At 40.5% G+C, this 25,143-nt stretch overlaps 1 protein-coding gene across 1 annotated transcript in view; it reads left to right on the top strand.

Moving 5' to 3' along the window:
- The window catches only part of CTDSPL (CTD small phosphatase like), a 94,683-nt gene that overhangs the window by 56,147 nt on the left and 13,393 nt on the right, over window positions 1–25,143 (top strand). Inside the window, exons 2-5 of the mRNA XM_070766886.1 lie at window positions 7,371–7,525; window positions 12,182–12,214; window positions 19,364–19,465; window positions 22,629–22,685. Of these exons, the coding sequence (XP_070622987.1) occupies window positions 7,371–7,525; window positions 12,182–12,214; window positions 19,364–19,465; window positions 22,629–22,685 (347 nt within the window). The remainder of the gene's footprint in view (window positions 1–7,370; window positions 7,526–12,181; window positions 12,215–19,363; window positions 19,466–22,628; window positions 22,686–25,143) is intronic.

The following is a 25,143-nucleotide window of genomic DNA, read 5'->3' as shown; positions in this document are numbered from 1 at the left end:
TGGTAACTATAATCCAGCTCATTTGAAGGAGATTATCTATATTCTCACACTCACTACAGTGGTATAAGTTCTTGAAGCTGCATTAATTGAAACGGGACAACTGAATATAGTGTTTGTCTTTCCAAGTTATCAAACTTTTTACAAAATTGCAGTTTCAAGAAAAAAATACAATAGGTAATTGTTTCCCATGAGTCTGTTTAATAAATCCGCATCTTGTTTTTTGTCTTAGAAGAAAAACGTTTTGTTATTCCCAGTCATATTTCCACAAGACATAATAGAACAAGAAAACCAAAGGGTGGGGAAAGTATATTGCCACTATTTCTATACAGTGACTTATGATCACATTTGAATCACAAATATCTCTTGCTAAGTGAATTGTCCCCATTTTACAACCTTTGCCACAGCTGTTAATCACTGCAATTGTTAAGTTAGTAATATGTGAATGTTAAGCGAATCCGGCTTCTTGCATTGACTTTGATTGCTAGAAAGTCACAAATGGTGATTACATGGCCTCAGGATTCTGCAGGCATCGTAACTATGAACCAGGTGTCATGCGTTCTGAGTTTTGATCACATGATTCTGGGGATACTGCAGATGTCGTAACTGAAAAGTGGTCAAAAGTCACCTTTTTTTAGTGCCGTCCTGAGTGTCTGGATTTTAATAGACCCACAAGGATCCTGCAGTGTTGATCAGTGTGAAAACGGTCATAGGTTGTGGTGGCGCAGTGATTAGAATTGCAGTATTGCAGGCTGACTCTGCCCACTGCCTGGAGTTCGATCATGATGGTCTCAAGGTAGACTCAGCCTTCCATCTTTTGGTAAAAGAGGTAAAATGAGGACCCAGATTGTTGGGGATATATGCTGACTCTGTAAACCTTATAGAGTGCTATGAAACAGTAATTTTAATAGGAAAGTGAACACAAGAACAAGGGGACACAATCTGAAGTTAGTTGGGGGAAAGATCAGAAGCAACGTGAGAAAATATTATTTTGCTGAAAGAGTAGTAGATCCTTGGAACAAACTTCCAGCAGACATGGTTGGTAAATCCACAGTAACTGAATTTAAACATGCCTGGGATAAACATAGATCCATTGTAAGATAAAATACGGGAAATAGTATAAGGGCAGACTAGATGGACCCTGAGGTCTTTTTCTGCCGTCAGTCTTCTATGTTTCTATATTTCTATAAGTCTTAGTGCTACAAATCCCTGTTTTCAATGCTATTGTAACTTCAAATGGTCACTTAATGAATACTTGTAACCTGAGGATCCCTTGTAATTGGCAATTCGTAGAGTAGAAGAGAATGAATTATTTTAAACCGCAATCCTAATATAAGTACAGTAAAGCCAACAACCATTGGTGTTTTTAGGTGAAAGAAAAACCCTTGGCTGACATTCCGAGAGGATCTTAAATATTTAACTAGAGAAAAAAAACAATTTAACGCTTCTGTTTAATGATAACAAAAGTCCTGACCTGGAATTTAATGATGTTCACATGAGTGCTCCCATTTTTCTTAGAAATTATTCAGTCAAAGACTTGCAGAAATCTTCATTATTCTTATCCTATTGAAGCAAAGGAAAACATTCCTTACTTTACAATCACAGTTCAATAGCTTGGACTTCAAGATATTGTTTTACAGTCAGATCTGTTCTTTTATTGCAATACAACGTGAAGTTCTTTTCATGCAGAACAAACTACATAAGCTCAATTCCTTTGCAAGTTTTAACTTCAAAATATTTGTAGTTAATGCCTTACTTTATTATTAGAGAAGCTGTCCAGGTGGTGGTGTATAAAAGGCAAAGGTGAACAAAAAACACTTACGGTAAATTTGTCTCCAAATCCCTTGATCGTCTCTTTTGTCACTTACTTGCTTCTTCATTTTGAATTGAAACATGAGCTGAAACTTTTATTTTTTATTTTTGCAGCCTCTCTGTGGAAGTTTGCAATTGAAAAGCTGCTGGAGAAGCCAAGAGAGTTAAAATGCTTGAGTTCAGAAATAGTGGGCGGGAAAATATGCTCTAATCCAAGGCAATGATATTCAGTACTCTCGAATTTAAAACCACTTAAAGATAGTGTTTTTTCAGGAGCAGCATTGCTCCACCAGTCGCAGAAATCTACATCACACAATATTCAGCTTTCAATGAAATGCCAGGTTGAGACTAGCTGTGAAAAAGGTGTATGAACTCCCTGTTTTCATGTCTGGTCCCGATTATTCAGTGGTTCAATTTAAGAGTGAGAAAATAAATTCACACAAGTGGTAGCAGGAAGCCTTCTCCCTCCCTGCCCTATAACGTATTTGACCCTACATTCAAACGGTATAGGGGAATGCAGACGGGCCTTCATTTCTAACCATCATTGAGGACCAGAAATTCAGTTACAGCGATACCTTTTCTTACAAACCCCTCGTCATACAAACTTTTCGAGATGCAAACCCGGGGTTTAAGATTTTTTTGCCTCTTCTTACAAACTGTTTTCACCTTACAAACCCACCGCCGCTGGGATGCCCCGCCTCCAGACTTCCGTTGCCAGCAAAGCGCCTGTTTTTGCGCTGCTGGGATTCCCTGAGGCTCCCCTCCATGGGAAACACCACCTCTGGACTTCCCTGTTTTTGCAATGCTGCAGGGGAATCCCAGCAGTGCAAAAACAGGTGCTTCGCTGGCAACGGAAGTCCGGAGGTGGGGTTTCCCAGCGAGGGGAGCCTCAGTGAAATCGCAGCATTGCAAAAACACAGAGGTCCAGAGGTGGGGTTTCAAGGACTTCAGTGTTTTTGCGATGCTATGATTTCACTGATGCTCCCTTTGCTGGGAAACCCCACCTCCGGACTTCCGTTGCCAGCGAAGCGCTCATTTTTGCAATGCTGGGATTCCCCTGCAGCATTGCAAAAACACAGAAGTCCAGAGGTGGGGTTTCCCATGGAGGGGAGCCTCAGGGGAATCCCAGCAGTGCAAAAACGGGCGCTTCCGCTGGCAAAAGGGGTGAATTTTGGGCTTGCACGCATTAATTGCTTTTCCATTGATTCCTATGGGAAACATTGTTTCGTCTTACAAACTTTTCATCTTAAGAACCTCGTCCCGGAACCAATTAAGTTTGTAAGACAAGGTATCACTGTACAATAAATGTCTATGGAGAGTTGAAAAAGCTTCCTGGATGAGAAGCGAAACATCTTCAAAGAAAACCAGAAAGTCCAGTTGCCTCTTGAAAAAGCACCTTTGGGTTAAGACAGTGTTTCCCAACCTTGGCAACTTGAAGATATCTGGACTTCAACTCCCAGAATTCCCCAGGCAGCGAATGCTGGCTGGAGAATTCTGGGAGTTGAAGTCCAAATATCTTCAAGTTGCCTAGGTTGGGAAACACTGGGTAAAGATACAATACTAAGCAATTTAGTTTTTTAAGAGAATTGCACCTAATTTTATGGTGGTTTTTAAAAAAAAAAATTGCTATAACAGTGGTTAAATGAATTATGCCATCATTGAGCAAATTTGGGCTACCCAGTTATCTTTGCTTGTTGGAAGATCCCTGATAAGGTTGTAAGCAGTGATCACACATGACCCTGGGACCCTTCAACTGCCATAAATTCATGCGGTTTGCCAGGTGCCTAAAGTTTGACCACATGAACTGAAGAAATGCTGCAACAGTCATAAGGCTGGTTATAAGTACAATGGTACCTCTACTTAAGAACTTAATTCGTTCCGTGACCAGGTTCTTAGAAACATAGAAGACTGACGGCAGAAAAAGACCTCATGATCCATCTAGTCTGCCCTTATACTATTTCCTGCATTTTATCTTAGGATGGATCTATGTTTATCCCAGGCATGTTTAAATTCAGTGACTGTGAATTTACCAACCACGTCTGCTGGAAGTTTGTTCCAAGCATCTACTACTCTTTCAGTAAAATAATATTTCCTCACGTTGCTTTTGATCTTTCCCCCAACTAACTTCAGATTGTGTCCCCTTGTTCTTGTGTTCACTTTCCTATTAAAAACACTTCCCTCCTGGACCTTATTTAACCCTTTGACATATTTAAATGTTTTGATCATGTCCCCCCTTTTCCTTCTTAAGTAGAAACGTTCTTAAGTAGAAGCAATTTTTCCCAAAGGAATCAATGTAAAAGCAAATAATGCCTGCAAACCCATTAGGAAAGAAATAAAAGCTCGGAATTTGGGTGGGAGGAGGAGGAAGAAGAGGAGGAAGACCGTCGCTGCCGAAGGAAGAAGGTGAGGTGAGCGCCCCCTCTTGCCTTTCCACGCCCAGACACTCCGGGAGGCAACCTCGTGCCGGGTGCATGGGAGGCAGCGCGAGGGAGTCACTGCAACAAAGTGGTATATTCCTTCTCCAAGCGCCCAGAGAAAGGAAAATGCTTTGTTCGCTCTGGACTGCCAAAGCCTCCTTAAGGGCCACCGAAAGCCTCCTCTGGCAGCCCAGAAAAGCCCGAGATGGCCGGGATTAAAGGGGGAATGGCAGGAGACTGGCTGGGCCTTCTCGAATTTCCTGGGAAATTTTTCTGGGCTTTGGTTCTTAAGTAGAAAATGGTTCTTAAGTAGAGGCAAAAAAATCTTGAACACCCGGTTCTTATCTAGAAAAGTTCTTAAGTGGAGGCGTTCTTAAGTAGAGGTACCACTGTAACCATCATAACTTTGAAGAATTGCTAAACAAATGGGCATAAGTCAAGGATTACTTGTATTGCAAAATGGCTTGCAAAAATAATGACCCTACTTCCAGTCCTGCAGGATGCTCTTTTTACATGCTCTGAATTGGGAAGTCAGCTGTAATGCTGCAAATGGAGTGGTAGTTGAATTCAAAATGTGCTCAGATCAATTACAATGCAGCTGAAAGGGATCTTGGGGGTATTGTAGTCCAACCCCCTGTTTAAATAGGAGACCTTATGCCATTTCAGACAGATGGCTGCCCAGTCTTTCCTTTAAAACCTCCAGTGATGAAACACCGACAAGTTCTGAAGGCAAGCTGTTTGGTTGGTTAATTGGCCACATGGTTAGGAGGTTTCGTCTTAATTCCAGGTAGGAACATAAACAAAAACAAAGTTGGTACGCGTAAATTTGGACAATAGGACAGTAAGACAGGGACAGTAGGCACAATGGTGCGCTTATGCACGCCCCTTATAGACCTCTTGGGAATGAGGTGAGGTCAACTGTAGACTGTGGTTAAAGTTTTTGGGGTTTGGGGAAGAAACCACACTGTCAGGTAGTGCATTCCAGGCATTGATCCCTCTGTTGCTGAAGTCGTATTTTCTGCAATCGAGTTTGGAGTGGTTAATAATACGTTTGAATCTATTCTGTGCTCGTGTATTGTTGCGGTTGAGGCTGAAGTATTCATTGACAGGTAGGACATTGTGGCAGGTGATTTTATGAACTACATTTAGATCAGATTGAAGGCGACGTAGCTCTAATCCCAAAATTTTAAGTCTGGTGGAATAAGGTATTCTTTTGCTAGTAGAGTAGTGGAGGACTCTTCTTGTGAAATATTTATTTATTTATTTATTTGATTGATTGATTGATTGATTGATTGATTAATTCATATGCCACCCTTCTCTTTAGACTCAGGGTGACTTACAACATGCTAGCAATAACATTCTTTAACAGAGCTAGGCTATGGCCCCTGTAATCTGGGTCCTCATTTTACCCACCTTGGAAGGATGCAAGGCTGGGTCAACCTTGAGATTTGAACCGTTGACCTGCAGATCTACAGTCAGCTTCAGTGGCCTGCAGTACTTCACTCTACCCACTGCGCCACCCCGGAAATACAACCGTTCCTGCAATAGTTCTTCATATGTTTTTGTTGCCCAGCCTTTAAATATCTTAGTTGTTCTGTGCACTTTTTTCAACGTCTAAACTTCTTTTTTGTAATGTGACCAAAACTGGATGCAGTATTCCAGGGGTCATGTTACTAAGGCTTTATAAAACAATACTAATATTTTACATGATTTTGATTCTGTGCTTCTGTTTACACAACCAAGGACTGTATTAGAGTTTTTGGCTGCTGCCACACACTGCTGGCTCATATTTAAGTGGTCCCCTAGTGATGGTGGAAATGCCTCCTTCATATATGTTTTTCAAATTCCGTACAGAAGTCATTTTCCAAAGGAAACTTGGGCAGAGAATGCAAACCACAGACTATTACTTAGATTCTTACTGCAATATATTAGGTGTTGGGTTTTTAAAAATTGTCCTGAAAAGGCCTTTCGATCACACATTTCTGACAAACTCTGCTTGCTAGCAAATTTGTTTTTGTTTTTAACAACTACCTTTCAAATTTCTCAAAGGCCTTGTCCAAATGGATCTAAATGAAACGCCGCTCTCTCGTTTGCTGTAGGAGCAGATGGTTCTTATTTCTGTGAACATAGCCTGGTGAATCCTTTATACCTTAGTGTAAAAATTTGGATGTGAAGTTTGCAGTTATTTGCTGCAATAAAAAACAATATGGCTTAACAAATTCCATTTCATATAACTCTCTGGCATACCATTCCACTCAAACACTACATGTTCTCTGGACATACCCATCATCATAAACTGGAATCAATTTAATTGCTTAACAAATGGAGACACATCAGATTTATGGGAGGTCTGTTTTCAGACTAAAACACAGGTAAGTCCTCCACTTATGACTGTAATGGATCCTGCTTGTTAGGGTCGTGTGAGTCATGATAGTTGCAACGTGGGTCATCCAAATGACCAGATTTTGTTACCTTTTTTTTTTTGCAGGGGTTGTTAAGCGAATACCATGATTGTTAGGAAGAATCCAAAAGAAGTTAATGCTAGGTTTTGGAAAAAATATATATCATGGTTACATGACCTTAAGACACTGCAAACGTCCATAAACATGAGCCACTTGTTGAGTATCTAAAACGTGGTCAGGGGACGGGCGGGGGAACTATGTTGAAATTGGATCATAAGTACTTTGGGGGAGGGCCTCCATTAGAACTTTGGACATCTCTAAGCAACCAGTCATAAGTCGAGGACTACTTGTATAATTGCTAGAAACAAGAAAGGTTTTTTTTAAAGTCAATGCTATAACATTATTTGAGTTGTTTATTGATTGATTGATTTTATTTCATTTCAATTCATTTTATTTTATTTTATGTTATGTTATTTTTTATTTTATTTCATTTCAATTTATTTTATTTTATTTCAATTCATTTCATTTCATTTATTTTTTATTTGATTTTATTTATTTGATTTTATTTATTTATTTTATTTTTATTTATTTATTTTATTTTTATTTATTTTATTTTATTATTTTATTTTATTTTCTTATTAGATTTGTATGCCGCCCCTCTCCATTTATCTGTCTTCTGTATGAAACAACAGGCTTTTCTTTGAAAAGTCCTTTTACAACGCAATATTTCATTTCTCTACAGCATCCCAGGGAAATGCCAGTCAGAAAAAGCAGAGGAGCCGAAGCATCCTTAACATTTTATTCTGCTGCTTTCGTAACTGCAATGCTGAGCCTCCACCTCCCAACAGCCCCAGTGTCCATCCTCCATTGGTGGAAGAAAATGGCGGGCTTCAAAAGGTAATTAAAAAAAAATAGGGTGAGTTTTTTTGCATAGGAATAACGGAGCCTTACATGAGTAAATCCGCGATTATAAATTGCCACCTAGTTCATATCAAAATAAGGTACCGAACCCCTATTGACAATCATTCTGTTGGCATGGACGCTAAGAGAGAGGAGTTTTTATGCATATGTTCTGGGAGTGTTCAGTAGTACAGAAATTTTGGAAAGAAGTGCAAGATGAAATGAACAGAATGTAAAATATTAACTGGACAATCACAAAAGAAATGGCAGTACAGTGTTCCCTCAATTTTCGCGGGTTCGAACTTCGCGAATGGCCTATACCATGGTTTTTCAAAAAATATTAATTAAAAAATACTTCCTGTTTTTTTTCTATACCACGGTTTTTCCCGTCCGATGGTGTCATACGTCATCAGCAAACTAATAGTTTTTGCAAATAAATAACCAAAAAAAAAATTATTGTTAATAAGTAATTATGTTTATAAATATCAGGATCATTAAGTGTCTTATTCAATGGTGACTACCAGTAATAATGGTGAGTAAATGGTTGTTAAGGGAATGGGAAATGGTAATTTAGGGATTTAAAGTGTTAAGGGAAGGCTTATGATACTGTCCATAGCCAAAAATGGTGTATTTACTTCCGAATCTCTACTTCGCGGAAATTAAACTTTTCGCGGGCAGTCTCGAAACGCACCCCCCGCGAAAATCGAGGGAACACTACTAGTAAAAAAGGGAGATTTAAGAGAATTTAGAGAAATAAAAGTAGCAGCATTGGAAAGCGCTCAAGCAGTAATCGTATTGGGTTGGAAAGAACCAGCAAAATGGACGATACAGAATTGGTATCGGTACATGATGGACCATATTCACTTTGAAATTATGGAGGTAAGGATGAACATGTACAATGAAAATAAATTGAAGAAACTGATGGAACAATGGGACATGGTGAGAGGTTATATGACAAGTAGTATTTGTGATCTAGCCATAAAGAATAAATTAGTATCACTCTTTGATATGTAAATAAAATGCAGATCCAAGCTTAGAAGAATGTCAAAGATGTTTGTATAGACCCTCCAATTGGTGGTGCGGTATGTATGTTGTTAGGTGGTGGGTGCACCCTCACAGGGCACTGTTTTATGTTGTATGATGTGCAGTCTGTGTGTGTAACATTTAAAAAACTAATAAAAATATTATTTAAAAAAAAGACAATCATCAGTATTCATTTGATTTTTATGCCGCCCGTCTCCTTAGACTCAGGGCAGCATAATTATCTAAAAATTAACCCCTAGTATTTCAGTAATTGCAATATTTTGCCTTATGATGATTGCCTTGCCTGGATGGAACAGATATACACTGCTCAAAAAAATAAAGGGAACACTTACACAACACAATATAATTCCAAGTAAATCAAACTTTTGTGAGATCAAACTGTCCATTTAGGAAGCAACACTGACTGACAATCCATTTCACATGCTGTTGTGCACATTCAACTTTGTACAGAACAAAGTATTCAATGAGAATATTTCATTCATTCAGATCTAGGATGTGTTTGTTTATTTATTTATTTGATTTTTATGCCGCCCTTCTCCTTAGACTTAGGGCGGCTTACAATATGTTAGCAATAGCACTTTTTAACAGAGCCAGCCTATTGCCCCCACAATCCGGGTCCTCATTTTACCCACTTTGGAAGGATGGAAGGCTGAGTCAATCTTGAGCCGGTGGTGAGATTTGAACCACTGACCTACAGATCTACACTCAGCTTCAGTGGCCTGCAGCACTCTACCTGCTGCGCCACCCCAGGTTTTTGAAAAGAAGACTTAATTCCTCACGGCCTTAAATAACAAAATCTGAAAAACGATCAAAAGTTCATTGAAAGCAAAGATCTCCAACCTTGGCAACTTTTAGACTTGTGGACTTCAACGCCCAGAATTCCTCAGCCAGCAATGCTGAAGCAAAGCTGGCTGTGGAATTCTGGGCATTGAAGTCATACAAATCTTAAAGTTGCTAAGATTGGAGACCTTTGGTTTAAAGAGTTGGTATAGCGCAGTGATGGCTAACTTCCCACGCATGCGCACCCAACCCCCCCTATGTTCCCCTCCGCACATGCATGAACACCCCCCCCCGGAACATGCGTGTCTCCCACATATTCCCCACCCCAGGCATGTGTGGCAGAAACCCGAAAACCAGCTGGCCAGCGGAAAGCACATGCGCGGTGGAACTGATCTGGGGCGACAGCAGTATTGGCTTTCTTACCGGTATGGGCCACACTGCATGCCGGTAGGAAAAACAGCAATGTGCGCATAGCTCCAGATGACCAGCGCACACATCCTGGCTAGATTTTGCTTCTGCACATGCGCAGACCTGCACATGCACGGTGGAACTGAGCTGGGGCGACGGCAGTATTGGCTTTCTTACCGGTATGGGCCACACTGCATGCCTGTAGGAAAAACAACAATGTGCGCATAGCTCCGGATGACCAGCACGCGCATCCTGGCGAGATTTTGCTTCTGCGCATGCGCAGACCTGCACATGCATGGTGGAACTGAGCTGGGGCGATAGCAGTATTGGCTTTCTTACCGGTATGGGCCACACTGCATGCCAGTAGGAAGAACAACAATGTGCGAATAGCTCCGGATGACCAGCATGCGCATCCTGGTGAGATTTTCCTTCTGCACATGCGCCGGAACTAAAATCTTGGGACAGGACCTGCACGCGCTATTTTGGCGGGGGTTTTTTGCTTCCCTGCATGCGTGGAAGCAAAAACTTGCTGGAATCTTGCATGCAGGTCCTCTCGTGAGATTTTGCTCCCTGTGCATGCGCAGAAGCAAAATCTCGCCAGAACGTGCACGGCCACCCAACAGTCACCTGGAACTGCGTGCTCATCATACCAGTACTGGCAGCAACCCCTGCCTGGGTGAAGACTCATGTACCATAGATGTGCAATGATGACGAACCTTTTTTTCCTCTGGTGCCAAAAGAGTGTGGGTGTGCGCTATCGCACATGCGTGAGTGCCCACACCCATAATTCAATACCTAGGGAGGGCAAAAACAGCTTCCCCCTATCCCTAGAGGCCCTCTGGAGGCTGGAAACAGCCTTTTTCACAACCTCTGGTATGGGCCTAGTAGGCTCGAGTTTTGCCCTCTCCAGGCTGCAAAGGCTTCTCTGGAGCCCAGGGAGAGTAAAAACGCCCTCCCCCATCCCCCCGGAAGCTCCCAGGAAGCCAAAAACGCCCTCCAAGAGCCTCTGTGGGAACCCAAAATCAGCTGGCTCGCACACACATGCATGTTGGAGCTGAGCTAGGGCAACGGCTCGCCTGCCAGCCGATATGGCTTTGCGTGCCTCCTGTGGCACCCATGCCATAGGTTCGCCATCACGGGTATAGTGTATCCTTTACCGAAAACACTTTTTCCCTGGGTCTAGTTATGTAAAACAGCACTCCATCCCAAAACTTCTCTTTTTTATTGTTGACAAGATGGTGGCACTTTAGTGGCATAAGGCATTTTTCCGTTGAGTTTCAAGCTTGGCATGGAATGAAAATGCTATGTTGGATGGCTTTTCCCAGGTTCTGAATAAAATTGTAAGCCCCTCCATGGTGCCACTGGAGCTAGCTGGAGAATTCTGGGAGTTGAAATCCCCCGATCTTAAAGTTGCCAAGTTTGGGGACTCAAAATGTTCTTTTTGGTCTGGTGGAAATGGTTCAAGATTAGGGTAAGAGGTCTTCCTAGGAATTAAGTCTTAAAGTTGCTAAGTTTGAAGACCTCAGCTACGGAACAGTATACCCCCAGAACCCTAGTTTCTGCTCCTGCTACCCTCCTTCCAGAAGGTGGCTAAGAAAATCTCTTCGAAGGACTTTGAGATGCAGTACAATTTGCTGCCATCTCTATCAAAGTCATTGAGATTGGTTGCTTTATTACTTTAAAGTGGAAATTGATTTTATTGTATTCTTGGTTTTATTTCCATTGTAAACTACCATGAGGTATATTGATTCGATGGTACATAACTGCTATATTTTTAACCTATCTGTATCTGGCTATTAAAATAAGCAGTCATCACTTCACTATGAAATATGTAACTGGTTCTCCCTGAATTCAGTAATATATTATTGTATTAATGTATTAAATCACGCCAGTCAAATGTATTGATTTGAAACACAAGGATTGGCTCCAGTGGATGTTCTCTTTAAGTTTGACTATAACTGGAACCAGATCCTATATAAGTTTACTCTGTGATAAGGTGAGCAGCCAATAAATTGGGATAAATAAATAAATAAAATAAAAATGTAAGCTTAGTACTGGACCTAAGGAAAGCTTAAAATGTCATTGCTAATAACAATAATAAGTTATAGATAAATATTGTTCTGTTGCTGATATTATGCTGAATAAGCAGAAGAGCTAAATTGATCAGCATGGCAGTACCATTTTGCAACATCTGTTGAAAATATCAAAAATCTCTACTAATGGTTCCTTTGCAGATAATTTCTGTTGACACCATATTTACTTCTCTTAGTTTAACCAATTTCTTAAATTCTCTTTCGAGTTTTGAGTTGGAACGTCTTTATTTATTAAATCTGACATGTCACTTTATTTTACGTTCTACTGTTTTGAAACATTACGCTCTTACAACTATTTTTTCCCCATTCCCCCCTCCCTACTCCCTAGGGTGACCAGATGCGAGTCATTCCTATTCCAAGTGTATGTATTTTTTTTAAAAATTCTTTTTATGTTCTTGATTAGGACTCAGATAGTCTCTTTCTCTCTCTCTCCCTCTCTCCCTCCCTCTTTCTCTCTCTCTTTCTCTCTCCCTCCCTCTTTCTCTCCCTCTTTCTCTCTCTCTGCCACTTTCTCTCTCTCTCTCTCCTTCTTTCTCTCTCTCTTTCTCTCTCCCTCCCTCTTTCTCTCTCTCTCTCTCTGCCACTTTCTCTCTCTCTCTCTGCCACTTTCTCTCTCTCTCTCTCTCCCTCTTTCTCTCTCTCTTTCTCTCTCCCTCCCTCTTTCTCTATCTCTCTCTGCCACCTTCTCTCTCTCTCTTTCTCTCTCTCTCTTTCTCTCTCTCTCCCTCTTTCTCTCTCTTTCTCTCTCTCTCTCCCACTTTCTCTCTCTCTCCCACTTTCTCTCTCTCTCTTTCTCCCTCCCCCACTTTTTCACTCTCTCTTTCTCTCCCACTTTCTCTCTCTCTCTCTTTCTCCCTCCCCCACTTTCTCTCTCTTTCTTTCTCTCTCTCTCTTTCTCCCTCCCCCACTTTCTCTCTCTTTCTCACTCTCTCTCTTTCTTTCTTTCTCTCTCTCTTTCTCTCTCTCGCTTTCTCTCTCTCCCCCCACTTTCTCTCTCTTTCTTACTCTCTCTTTCTCTCTCTCTCTCTTTCTTTCTCTCTCTCTTTCTCTCTCTCTGTGTTGCATGCTTACAAATGTGGAATTACGGTATAGCTGGGCACCTCAAAAAAAACATATCTTATTAGCCACAACCCACAGAAAGCATAACTTCCACTATATGTTGATTCACTTTCATGCTCTGGCAATACTGGAGTGAGTGTTAGATTTTTGTGAAACAACTATTTTTATCATCACAGCTCAACACCCCCTCAAAAAAGAAAGCGGAGTAGGAAAATTTTCTTTCTATCTTTTCCTTTTAATCATTGGAGCATGCTTTTAAAAGTTAGGGTTTTCATTCCCACTCACATTCCTGTCGTTTTTAAAGCGTCAACTGAGACATTTGGCGTCCGACTCATATTTATGACGGATCCAGTGTCCCGGGATCATGTGGTCCCCTTTTCGTGAATTTCTGACATGCAAAGTCATCGGAGGAGCCAGATTCACTTAACAAACCATGTTACTAACCGAACAACTGCACCGATTCACATAACAACTGTGTAGAGGACTGGAATGTTGCCATTTTTTCCCCTTAATAATACTGTTACAGCAAAAATACTAACTGTGATACAATGCTGGCTAAAGTAAACCACACATTAACAAACCACAATCTCTGCCACTGGGCCCATAACCAATGTTGGTATGTCTCGGTATAGCTTGGCTATGAGACCTTCGACGTACGCTGAGCAGAGATCAAGGAAGAGTGTGGATGTGTGATACAGCCAATAATGACATGTTGGTTAGTATGCTGAATAAGGACTATTTACATATGTACATAAAGCAGAAATAATCTACAAACCGCACATAGCAAGCACTAAGCAAAATAAACTCCCCCTCCTCAAGGTAAAGGCAAAAAGTGAATGAACAATCCAGCATCAACAGGAGAGAGTACTGGCGCCCTCTAATGGCTAGCCAGCCAAAGTCCTTAAAGTGATATTACAACTGTAAATATATTAACTACAATAGGCAGTTTAACTCCAGGACTTCCTTCTGCCACACGAATCCCAGCGACCAGTTAGGTCTGACAGAGTGGGCCTTCTCTGAGTCCCATCAACTAAGCAATGTTGTTCGGCGGGACCCAGGGGAAGAGCCTTCTCTGTGGTGGCCCCGGCCCTCTGGAACCAACTCCCCCCAGGGATTAGAATTGCCCCCCCCTCCTCGCCTTTTGTAAGCTCCTTAAAACCCACCTCTGCCATGAGGCATGGGGGAACTGAGATATTCTTTCCCCCTAGGCCTTACAATTTATGCATCGTATGTTTGCATGTATGTTTGGTTTTATAATAAGGGTTTTTTAGTTGTTTTATTAAATTGGATTGTTACATGTTGTTTTTATCGTTGTTGTTAGCCGCTCCGAGTCTACGGAGAGAGGCGGCATACAAATCCAATTAATAATAATAATAATAATAATAATAATAATAAACAAACATGACAATCCCAAATAACAGTATGTACCATGTACTAACAGCAACTGTCATAAGAAAGGTTGTAAAATGGGGCAAAACTCATCTAACAAATGTCTCGCTTAAAAACAAAAATTTGGGCTTCAATTGTGGTCATAATTTGAGGACTGTCTGTACATAACTATAATAAGGGGAATGTGCAGTCTGTATCTATGTTTATTAAGGAGATAATTATTTATCAGGAGCTCGAGGTGGCATGCAAAAAAAAAGTCTTTAATTTTTTCACCACTACCACCATGCAAAGTAGTGTAGGCTGAAAGAGAGTGGGTGGCCCATAACCACAAAGAAGCTTCGGGGGTTAAAGTGGATTAAAATTGGGATCATACTAGGATTGACCCAGGTTCTTAACCATGACATCATACGTCTCTGTGTCTTTTAATCTACCTATCATTTTAATTCCATGATGTGTAATGCAGCAATTAACGTTTCCATGGATTTCATTCCCCGCACAAAAAATGTCCCTCCAGAGAAGAAAGGGCAAGTAACCATGAGACAGCCACGGGAAGATTAGGAAACTGATCAGTAGATCAGTCAATCAGAATAGAACTGGAAGGGACCTTGGAGGTGTTCTAGTCCAACCCCCTACTCAAGGGAAGAATCTTTATACCATTTCAGACAAGTGGCTATCTAGTGTCTTCTTAAAGACCTCCAGTGTTGGAGCACCCACAATTTCTAAGGGCAAATCTTTCCATTGATTAATTGTTCTCACTGGCAGGAAATTGCTCCTTGGTTCTACGTTATTCTTTCCTTGATTAGCTTCCATTCATTGTTTCAGACGTGGTTGGTAAATCCACAGTAACTGAATTTAAACATGCCTGGGATAAACATATATCCATTGTAAGATAAAATACAAGAAATACTATAAGGGCAGACTAGATGGACCATGAAGTCTTTTTCTGCCATCAGTCTTCTATGTTTCTATGTTTATATGTTTCCTCTCTTGTCTTCTGGTGCTTTGGAAAATAAGTTGACCCTTCTTCTTTGTGGCATCCCCTGAGATATTGGAAGACTGGTCTCATGTCACTTCATTCCTAGTCCTTTTCATTAAACTAGACATACCTAATTCCTACAACTGCTCTTCATATGTTTTTGTCTCCAGGACTTGAATCTTCTTGGTTGCTCATGTTTTCCAAAGTCCCAACATCTTTTTTTAATGTGGTGAACAAACTGGACACAGTATTCCAGGTGTGGTCTTACCAAAGATTTATAAAGTGGTAATAATGTTTCATGTGATAAAAACAACAACAACAGATTTGGTAGGAATCTTGGAAGACTTCTAGTCCAACCCCCTGCTTAGGCAGGAAACCCTAGGCCACTTCAGACAAATGGTTATCCAACATCTTCTTATAAATTTCTAGTGTTGGAGCATTCACAACTTCTGGAGGCAAGCTGTTCCACTGATCAACTGTTCTGACTATCAGGAAATTTCTCCCTAGTTCTAAGTTACTTCTCTCCTTGATTAGTTTCCACTAGTGTTGGGCAAACCGAACCTGTACAATTCGGACCTGTACCGAATTTTGTGGTGTTCGGCATGCCGAACCCAATTTTTTTTAAAAAATCATGCTCCGGTTTGGCGTTTGGGCCAAACACCGCGAAAGCCACCACCCGGCTGTCATCTGCTGAGAAGAGGAGGAGGAGCCAGGCGCTGGTGGCGGCGGAGGAAGGCGAACACCGGGGAGCTGTCGGCCGATCGGGAGGCTGGGAGGGAGGCACAAAAGGAGCTGGGGAACCCCACAAAGGGATTCCGCGGGCGGAGCTTTGACGTCATGTATACCGGCAGGTTGCTAAGCACAACAAGGTGATCACTTCCTGGATTCCGGTGGCAGCACTAGAATAATGGAGGGAGGATGGAATCCAGGAAGTGATCACCTTGGCGTGCTTAGCAACCTGCCAGAATACATGACGTCAAAGCTCTGCCTCCGGAATCCGATCATTTTTTATTTTAATGGATTTTTAATTTTTTTTATTTTTATGAAAAAGGACGCTGCAGCGGCAGTGCAAGCAAAGGGAGGTCCTTTCACGTAAACAATGTTTTTTTTATTTTTACGTGAAAGGACCTCCCTTTGCTTGTGGTGCCACAAGCAAAAGAAGCTGGGGAATCCCACGAAGAGATTCCGGGGGTGGAGCTTTGACATCACGTATACCGGCAGGTTGCTAAGCATGTCAAGGTGATCACTTCCTGGATTCCCTCCTCCCTCCATTATTCTAGTGCCGCCCCCAGAATCCAGGAAGTGATCACCTCAGAACTATATTTATTGGGCATCTTTAATACAAAAATTAAAAAAGAAATGAGGTATTTGGTCATCCATATATTGACAGCTGCTAGGATAGCCTATGCCCAACAATGGAAAGCTGATAGAATACCAGAAGAAGGCATTATTAAAAAGCTAGTAGAATGTGCAGAGATGGACAGAATGTTCAAAAAATTAGAAGGAAAAGAAGACACAGAATACTATAAGATATGGGGAATTTTCTACAGTTGCCTAGAGAAAAGGACAATGATAAAATAAATAAATTACAAATTTGAAAAGTATATGCAAAGCAAAGCAATACGTTAATAAAATAATACCAACTTATGAGGAAAACATTCTCTAATCAAATAGTCTGAAAGAGTGGGGAAATTATTTTTCCCAAATGTCTTTAATTAATTATGTTTTGTTTCATTTATTGTTTTGTTTTTACTTGTCTATTTATATGTTTTATTATTTATGTATAAAAATTAAAAAATATATATTAGAGTTATAGTTTATTAGATTTGTATGCCGCCCCTCTCCGAATTTGTTCATTGTACACTGTTTTATTATTGTTGTGTGCTGCCCCGAGTCTGCGGAGAGGGGAGGCATATAAATCTAATAAAAAAATAATTAAATTAAATTAAATTAAATTAAATTAAATTAAATTAAATTAAATTAAATTAAATTAAATTAAATTAAATTATTAAATTAAATTAAATTAAATTAAATTAAATTAAATTAAATTTTAAATAATTTAAATTTTAAATAATTAAATTTTAAATTAAATTAAATTTTAAATTAAATAAATTAAATTAAATTAAATTAAATTAAATTAAATTAAATTATTAAATTAAATTAAATTAAATTAAACTTTAAATAATTTAAATTTTAAATAATTAAATTTTAAATTAAATTAAATTTTAAATTAAATAAATTAAATTAAATTAAATTAAATTATTAATAAATACATTTTGTCAATTACTGATAATGCTCCCTCAGATGACCGTCCCAGGATTGCCAATTCAGTCAAATTGTGAGGGGGGGGGAGCCATCGTGAACCCCTGTCTTAATATTTTAATTATTTAGAATACAAGTCTGCTATGTTTAAACAGAATGCCTTATCTTGAGACTACTGTAGGAAGATTTTTCTCTTCCATTTCAGATTTCTCCCTCTGTTTATCCCAGAGATCTTTCCTAGTAGACAGAAATGCTAGTTTGGGGCAATGCAGGTCGCCCTTCCTTGATCTGTGATCACAACTGAGCTCCATATTTCTGAGTTAGTTATTAAGTGGATTTTGCCTCATTTTATGACCTTTCTGTTGTTAAGTGAGTCACTGGGGTTGTTAAGCTAATCACACTTAACAAGTTAGTTGTTCTGTCTGGGTCACTCCAGAAGCCAATACCAACCCAAAAAGAGAAGCCAGACACACTGGTAAAAGGCAAAGGCAGTTTTATAAAATCCAAGAAAAACACAGGTAACAGAAATTGTCCTTACAAGCAGGAAAATGCTGTATCTTCAGATATATTCACGAAGGCCAAAAGTCCATGCAGCAATACAGAATTCTTGCTGCCAAACCACAGCTGTAGATAGCAGACCTATACCTCCCACGGATCTTCCAAAGCTGCTGGGCCACAAGCCAGGAACAGAGACGCCGAGAAACAAGACAGGATAACGCCACGCCAAGCTGATAACACTCCACATGGCTTAAAGGGCTTGCCTGCCTTTTAAACCCTGCTGATGTGTACCACACCCAAACCCAGCTGTTTCTACTTCAATGGTGGAAATATATCTTTAACTGCTCCTTTCGTTGCTCTGAACGTCACTGTCTCATGTCAATGATAGCTTGTGCATCATCACCTAATGACTCCAAGCTACTGGCTGGGGAGAGCTCCCCCCCCCCCCCGGGGCTCTCATGCTGTTCTCCTTCATCCCATTCCTGATTTTCCTCTCCCCCATCCGACTGTTCAGCCCCCTCCTCTGCGCTGTCATCCTCCTCCGGGCATGGAGCCAGCAGAGACACAGCTGGTCCCTGAGCAGCCTCAGGCTGAATCACAACATTAGTTCTTAAGTGAATCTGGGTTCCACATTGTAAGAAAGGTGACGACGTGACACAAACGCACACCCACGACACTGCAACCATCATAAATACAAGTCAGGTGCCAAGCCTCACACAATTATGAGGATGCTGCAGAGGTCGTAAATGAGAAAAACTGCCACAAGTCACTTTTTTCCAGTGGTGTTGCAACTTCGAACAGTCACAAATGAATTATTGTAAATTGAGGACTACCTATATCTACTTATTTATTTATTTTATTCATTTATTGGGTTTGTATGCCGCCCCTGTCCGCAGACTCGGGGCGGCTAACAACAGTGACAAAAAACAGCATGTAACAATCCAATACTAAACAATTAAAAAAACCCTTATTATAAAACCAAACATACATACAAACATACCATGTGTAAATTGTAAAGGCCTAGGGGGGAAGAATATCTCAGTTCCCCCATGCCTGACGGCAGAGGTGGGTTTTAAGGAGCTTATGAAAGGCAAGGAGGGTGGGGGCAATTCTAATCTCTGGGGGGAGTTGCTTCCAAAGGGCCGGGGCCGCCACAGAGAAGGCTCTTCCCCTGGGTTCATGCAAAAGAAAATGTGGTTTCAAGGATTTGTCTAGTAAGGCACAATTATTTTAATCATGACTATATTAGTTTTCACAAATCACTAGATTTATCGTGGAAACTCCTCACATTTTGAAGGTGTTGTGTTTCCCCCCCTCTCTGTTTAGCCACCAGCTAAATACCTCTTGCCAGAAATGACAACAGTTCATTACAGAAAAAAATGTGTCGTCATTGATCTCGATGAAACATTAGTGCATAGTTCTTTTAAGGTATGTATGCCATTCAATATTTCTTAGAACTTTCTGATAAACACATGAAAGAGGACAGGCGTATCTTCTTTATTTGATGTCCTTTTTAGATCTTAGAATGTCTTCGCTGTCATGGTAACCTCACTCATGAATGGCCATGAAAGTTGGTGATTTATAGAGCCATGTATATAAATATCCATAAGATTGCCTCAAAACATGTTGCTCCCCTTCACGCAAATGAAACAAACATTAATTAAGAACCCAGGCAATATGTGTGCACCAGTTAATTTCCAAAGAGAGTACTGTACTAGGAATAGCTTTATTTATCTATTTATCTATTTATCTATTTATCTATTTATCTATCTATCTATCTATCTATCTATCTATCTATCTATCTATCTATCTATCTATCTATTTATTTATTTTGTCCAATACACAATGAGGGATTTAGTGGGTTTATATATATATATATATATACATAGTAAAATACATGATGAAGGTTATAGAGGAGATACTTATAGTAAAATATATCTAAGAAATAATAGAAAAGAAGATATAGTAATAGAACATAGCAATGAAAGAATAGAAGAAGAGATATAGGAATAGAAGAAAGGAATAGGAGATATAGGAGAGCAATAGGACAGGGGACGGAAGGCACTCTAGTGCACTTGTACTCGCCCCTTACTGAGCTCTTGGGAATCTGGAGAGGTCAACCGTGGATAATCTAAGGGTAAAGTGTTGGGGGTTTGGGTATGACACTATGGAGTCCGGTAATGAGTCCCATGCTTCGACAACTTGGTTACTGAAGTCATATTTTTTACAGTTAAGTTTGGAGCGGTTAATATTATGTTTAAATCTGTTGTGTGCTCTTGTGTTGTTGTGGTTGAAGCTGAAGTAATCGCCGACAGGCAGGACGTTGCAGCATATATTTGGTTAAGTGGAAAATTTGGAGGCAGTTCTTCAATTTGTATAAAACGTTACGTGTACTTATTTCTTTCTTTCCTAAAAGAATTTAGCTATTGCCAGTTACAATTCTTATTAAAAAATATTTTTCCTATTAAAAACACTTCCCTCCTGGACCTTAAAGGGTTAAATAAGGTCCAGGAGGGAAGTGTTTTTAATAGGAAAGTGAACACAAGAACAAGGGGACGCAATCTGAAGTTAGTTGGGGGAAAGATCAAAAGCAACATGAGAAAATATTATTTCACTGAAAGAGTTATAGATCCTTGGAACAAGCTTCCAGCAGACGTGGTTGGTAAATCCACAGGAACTGAATTTAAACATGCCTGAGATAAACAGAGATCCATCCTAAGATAAAATACAGGAAATAGTATAAGGGCAGACTAGATGGACCATGAGGTCTTTTTCTGCCGTCAGACTTCTATGTTTCTATGTTTCTGTATAATATAATTTTACGTATCCAATTCACCAAAATGGAGACAGAGTTTATGTAAGTAGGAAAATAAGCTTATTATGGGGAATTAATTTAAATGTATGAGAAATTCTGTCACTAAGTGAGGTGGCCATAAAATGCAGCAGTTTTGGTAGGCAAATCCCACAGGGTTATATCATCGCATAGCCAAGTGCCAATTGCAACTTTCTTCCCCATTGATTTTGCTTGTCAGAAACCGGCAATGAAGGTTTCTTCAGACTTTGGATAGTGAAACAATATGTCTGTTGGTAAACCAATAAGAGACCAGGAAACGTTTTAGATTTCTCTTTTCTTACGTCACCCAAATTCTTACTTCTTAAGTTAAGGAAAGATTTGAAAATGACATTCTGCTGTTGTATTCTCAAATGTGTTGCAAACCTTTGTTGCTGCATTCGGTGGAATGCAAATACAGGTAGTCCTCGACAACACGAAACAACAGCTCGTTCAGTGACCATTCAAAGTTATAACAGCTCTAACAAAAGTGACACATGACCGTTTTTCACACTTAGCGACCATTGCAGCATCCCCATGCTCACGTGATCAGAATTCAGAAGCTCGGCAAACTGGTTCCTATGTATAACGGTCCCAGGATCCCCTTTCGCAACTATCTGACAAGCAAAGTCAATGCGGGAAGCCAGGTTCACTTAACAACCAGATTATTAACTTAGCAACTGCAGTGATTCACTTAACAAATGTGACAGGAAAGACTGCAAAATGGGACAAAACTCACTTAGCAACTGTCTCGCTTACCAACGGAAATTCTGGGCTCAATTGTGGTCGGGTTCGGCAAGTTTGGACAAACTTTACGCAAAATTCGGCCAAACCCAAATCGAACTCGAACCTGAACGGGGAATCCCTCCCACGAAGAGATTCCGGAGGTGGAGCTTTAATGTCACCGGCAGATTGCTAAGGACGCCAAGGTGATCAGTTCCTGGATTCCATGGAATCCAGGAAGTGATTACCTTGGCGTCCTTAGCAACCTACCTGTGACGTCAAAGCTCCGAACGCCAAACATGACCCCGAACTTTGCCCAAAGTTTCAAAAAATTTCGGGTTCAAGTTCGGCATACCGAACACCGCAAAATTTGGTAAGGACCCGAATTGTGCGAGTTCGGTTCGCCCATCACTAATTGTGAATAGATATACTCAGGAAAAGGTTGTGGGAGAAAAGGAAGTAGAGAAGGAAGGGAAAAAGAGGAGGGAAGGAGGGAAGAGGGAGAGAAAGAGAAAGAAGAGAAGGAGTTAGAGGGAGGGGAGTGATATGCCCTAAAGGGGAAAACAGGAAAGTAATAAAAGTATAAAAGGTGCAAATTAGGATGCTGGCTTATGTTTTATCAAAATAAATGTATAACTATATATTTTGTTAAGAATTAAAGTATATGTATGGATGTATTGTAGAGAAAAACTATAAAAATTCTATTTTTAAAAAATAACCCTTTTGCGTTGTTGTTTTTTAAAGAGCATTTTGTCAGCTGTTAACACTTATATTATAGAAATCTGCCTTTTCTGTATCATACAAATACATCTTAGCAAATTATTGGAATGCCTCTCTTCAAGATATGAGCAGGATAGTCCCAGTCCCTTTGGTAAGTGTAAAAGAGACTATCTCTGCCAGTTGCCATACCAGAAGTGCGCAGATTAATGCCATGTGGGCTGTGTTGTGAATTTGTTACGTTTCTCCAGTTCTGCAGATTGCAAATAATTCTTTTTTAAAGAAAGAAAAGAAAAGATCATTTTGTTTTCACTTTTCTAGCCAATTAGCAACGCTGATTTCATCGTTCCTGTTGAAATTGATGGAACTATACATCAGGTAAGAAGTGCTATTTGCATTTTTATATGGAGGTGGTGAATTGCTTTGTACCTGTCTACCATGGCCAGGTTAGTTCGGCAGAGGATGAAGTTTTGGAATTAACGGACAGGTAAAAAATGAGTGAGATTGGAGGAACTGCAGAGTTTTAAGTTCAAATACATCCGGTCCGCCTTCTGCCGCACGAATCCCAGCGACCGGTTAGGTCCCACAGAGTCGGTCTTCTTCGGGTTCCGTCAACTAAACATTGTCGTCTGGCGGGACCCAGGGGAAAAGCCTTCTCTGTGGCGGCCCCAACCCTCTGGAACCAGCTCCCCCCGGAGATCAGAATTGCCCCCACCTTCCTTGCCTTTCGTAAGCTCCTCAACACCCACCTCTGTCGTCAGGCTTGGGGGAACTGAACTATCCTTTTCCCCCTAGGGCTATACAATTTATGCATGGTATGTTTGTGTGTATGTTTGGTTTTAATAAGGGTTTTTTAATTATTTAAAACATTAGATTTGTTACGTGCTGTTTATTATTGTTGTTAGCCGCCCTGAGTCTACGGAGAGGGGCGGCATACAAATCAAATCAATCAATCAATCAATAAATAAATAAATAAATAAATCCCTTCAAAGATGGTAAAAAGTGTTACTTTAAACAGTAACAATAATTGGTTTAATACGTAAGGATATTTTGTTGCCTAAACCTCTTGTCATAGTCTTATCCAGATAAGGATAAGATTACTGCCTAATGACCATAATGCTTCCAGAGATTCAGATATTAGTTCCAGGTATTATTTATTTATTTTTTATTTATTCAGGGCAGCTCACAAGATATAAAAATACAAAAACCAGTTCAGAAATCCAGTATTTAAAACAATCTAAAAAACCACATATTTAAAATCATACGTATTCCTACTCACTCACTACTCACTCACAGTCATACTGAAGGCGAGGGTTAGATGTTAACGTTCAGCGGTCTCAGGTCTGCCGGCAAAGGTAAGTTTTTAAGGCCTTTTGGAAGGGCCAGGAGAGGTGGGACAGTGCGAATCTCCCAGGGGAGCTGGTTCCAGAGAGTTGGAGCTGCCACAGAGAAGGCCCTTGCCCGAGGGCCTGCCAGTCGACATTGCTTGGCTGACGGGACCTGGAGAAAGAAGACTTTGTGGGCTCTGACTGATCGTTGGGTGGCGCAGCCGGTAGAGTGCTGTACTTGCAGACCACCGAAGCTGATTGTAGATCTGTAGGTCAGCGGTTCAAATCTCATCACTGGCTCAAGGTTGACTCAGCCTTCCGTCCTTCCAAAGTGGGTAAAATGAGGACCCGGATTGTTGGGGGCAATAGGCTGATTCTGTAAACCACTTAGAGTGGGCTGTAAAGGGCCGAGGTGGCGCAGTGGGTAGAGGCCACTAAAGCTGACTGCTAGATCTGCAGGTCAGCAGTTCAAATCTCATCACCGGCTCAAGGTTGACTCAGCCTTCCATCCTTCTAAGGTGGGTAAAATGAGGACCCGGATTGTGGGGGCAATAGGCTGGCTCTGTTAAAAAGTGCTATTGCTAACATGTTGTAAGCCGCCCTAAGTCTAAGGAGAAGGGCGGCATAAAAATAGAATGAATGAATGAATGAATGAATGAATGAGTGAATGAACGAATAAATGAATGAATGAGTGAGTGAGTGAGTGAATGAATGAATGAATGAATGAATGAATGAATGAATGAATGAATGAATGAATGAATGAATGAATGAATGGTAATCTGGCCCTAAACCACGTAGGGCTTTACAGGTAACAACCAACACTTTGAACAGGCAGCCAATGCAGCTCGTGGAGTGATCTAGATACATGGGCAAACCTAGGTAAGGTTGTGGCTGCATTTTGGACATGTTGTAGTCTCCGAATGTTCTTCAAAGGTAGCCCCATGTAGACAGCATTGTAGTAATCGATCCTCGAGTTGATAAAGGCATGAGTGACTGTCAGAAGAGACTCCCTGTCCAAATAGGGCCGCAACTGGTGCGCCAGGCAACCCTGGTGCTAAAGCTCCAGTTTTTTAGATACATGCGTCTAAAAAGGGTGAATTTGTATACAGTTCATTTAATCACCAAAGTTACAAAAGCACTGGGGGGGGGGGAATGATTTATTACCATTTTTGCACTTGCAACCATGATCCCAGGGGCAGATTTGGAGACTTGGTAACTGGCTCATATTTGTGATGGTTGCAGTGTGCCAGGGTCATGTGATCCCTTTTTGTGACATTCTGGCAACCAAAAATAAGCCAGGAAGCCAGGTTTATTACTAAATTACTGTTACTAAACTGAAAACTGTAGTGATTCACTTAACAGCTGTGGCAGGCAAGAAAGGTGGTAAAATTCGCTTAACAAATGTTTCGTTGAGTAACAAAAATTTTGGGCTCAGTTGTTGTAAGATGAGGACTATCTGTATGGCGTTCTGACAGCCTTCCGAAGTAAAGGAAAAGTGTGGATTTCAG

Source organism: Erythrolamprus reginae, chromosome Z (genome assembly GCF_031021105.1).
Source record: "Erythrolamprus reginae isolate rEryReg1 chromosome Z, rEryReg1.hap1, whole genome shotgun sequence".
NCBI lineage: Eukaryota > Metazoa > Chordata > Lepidosauria > Squamata > Dipsadidae > Erythrolamprus > Erythrolamprus reginae.
Note: the sequence above shows the minus strand (reverse complement) of the source record. Positions and strands in the feature narration are given on the sequence as shown.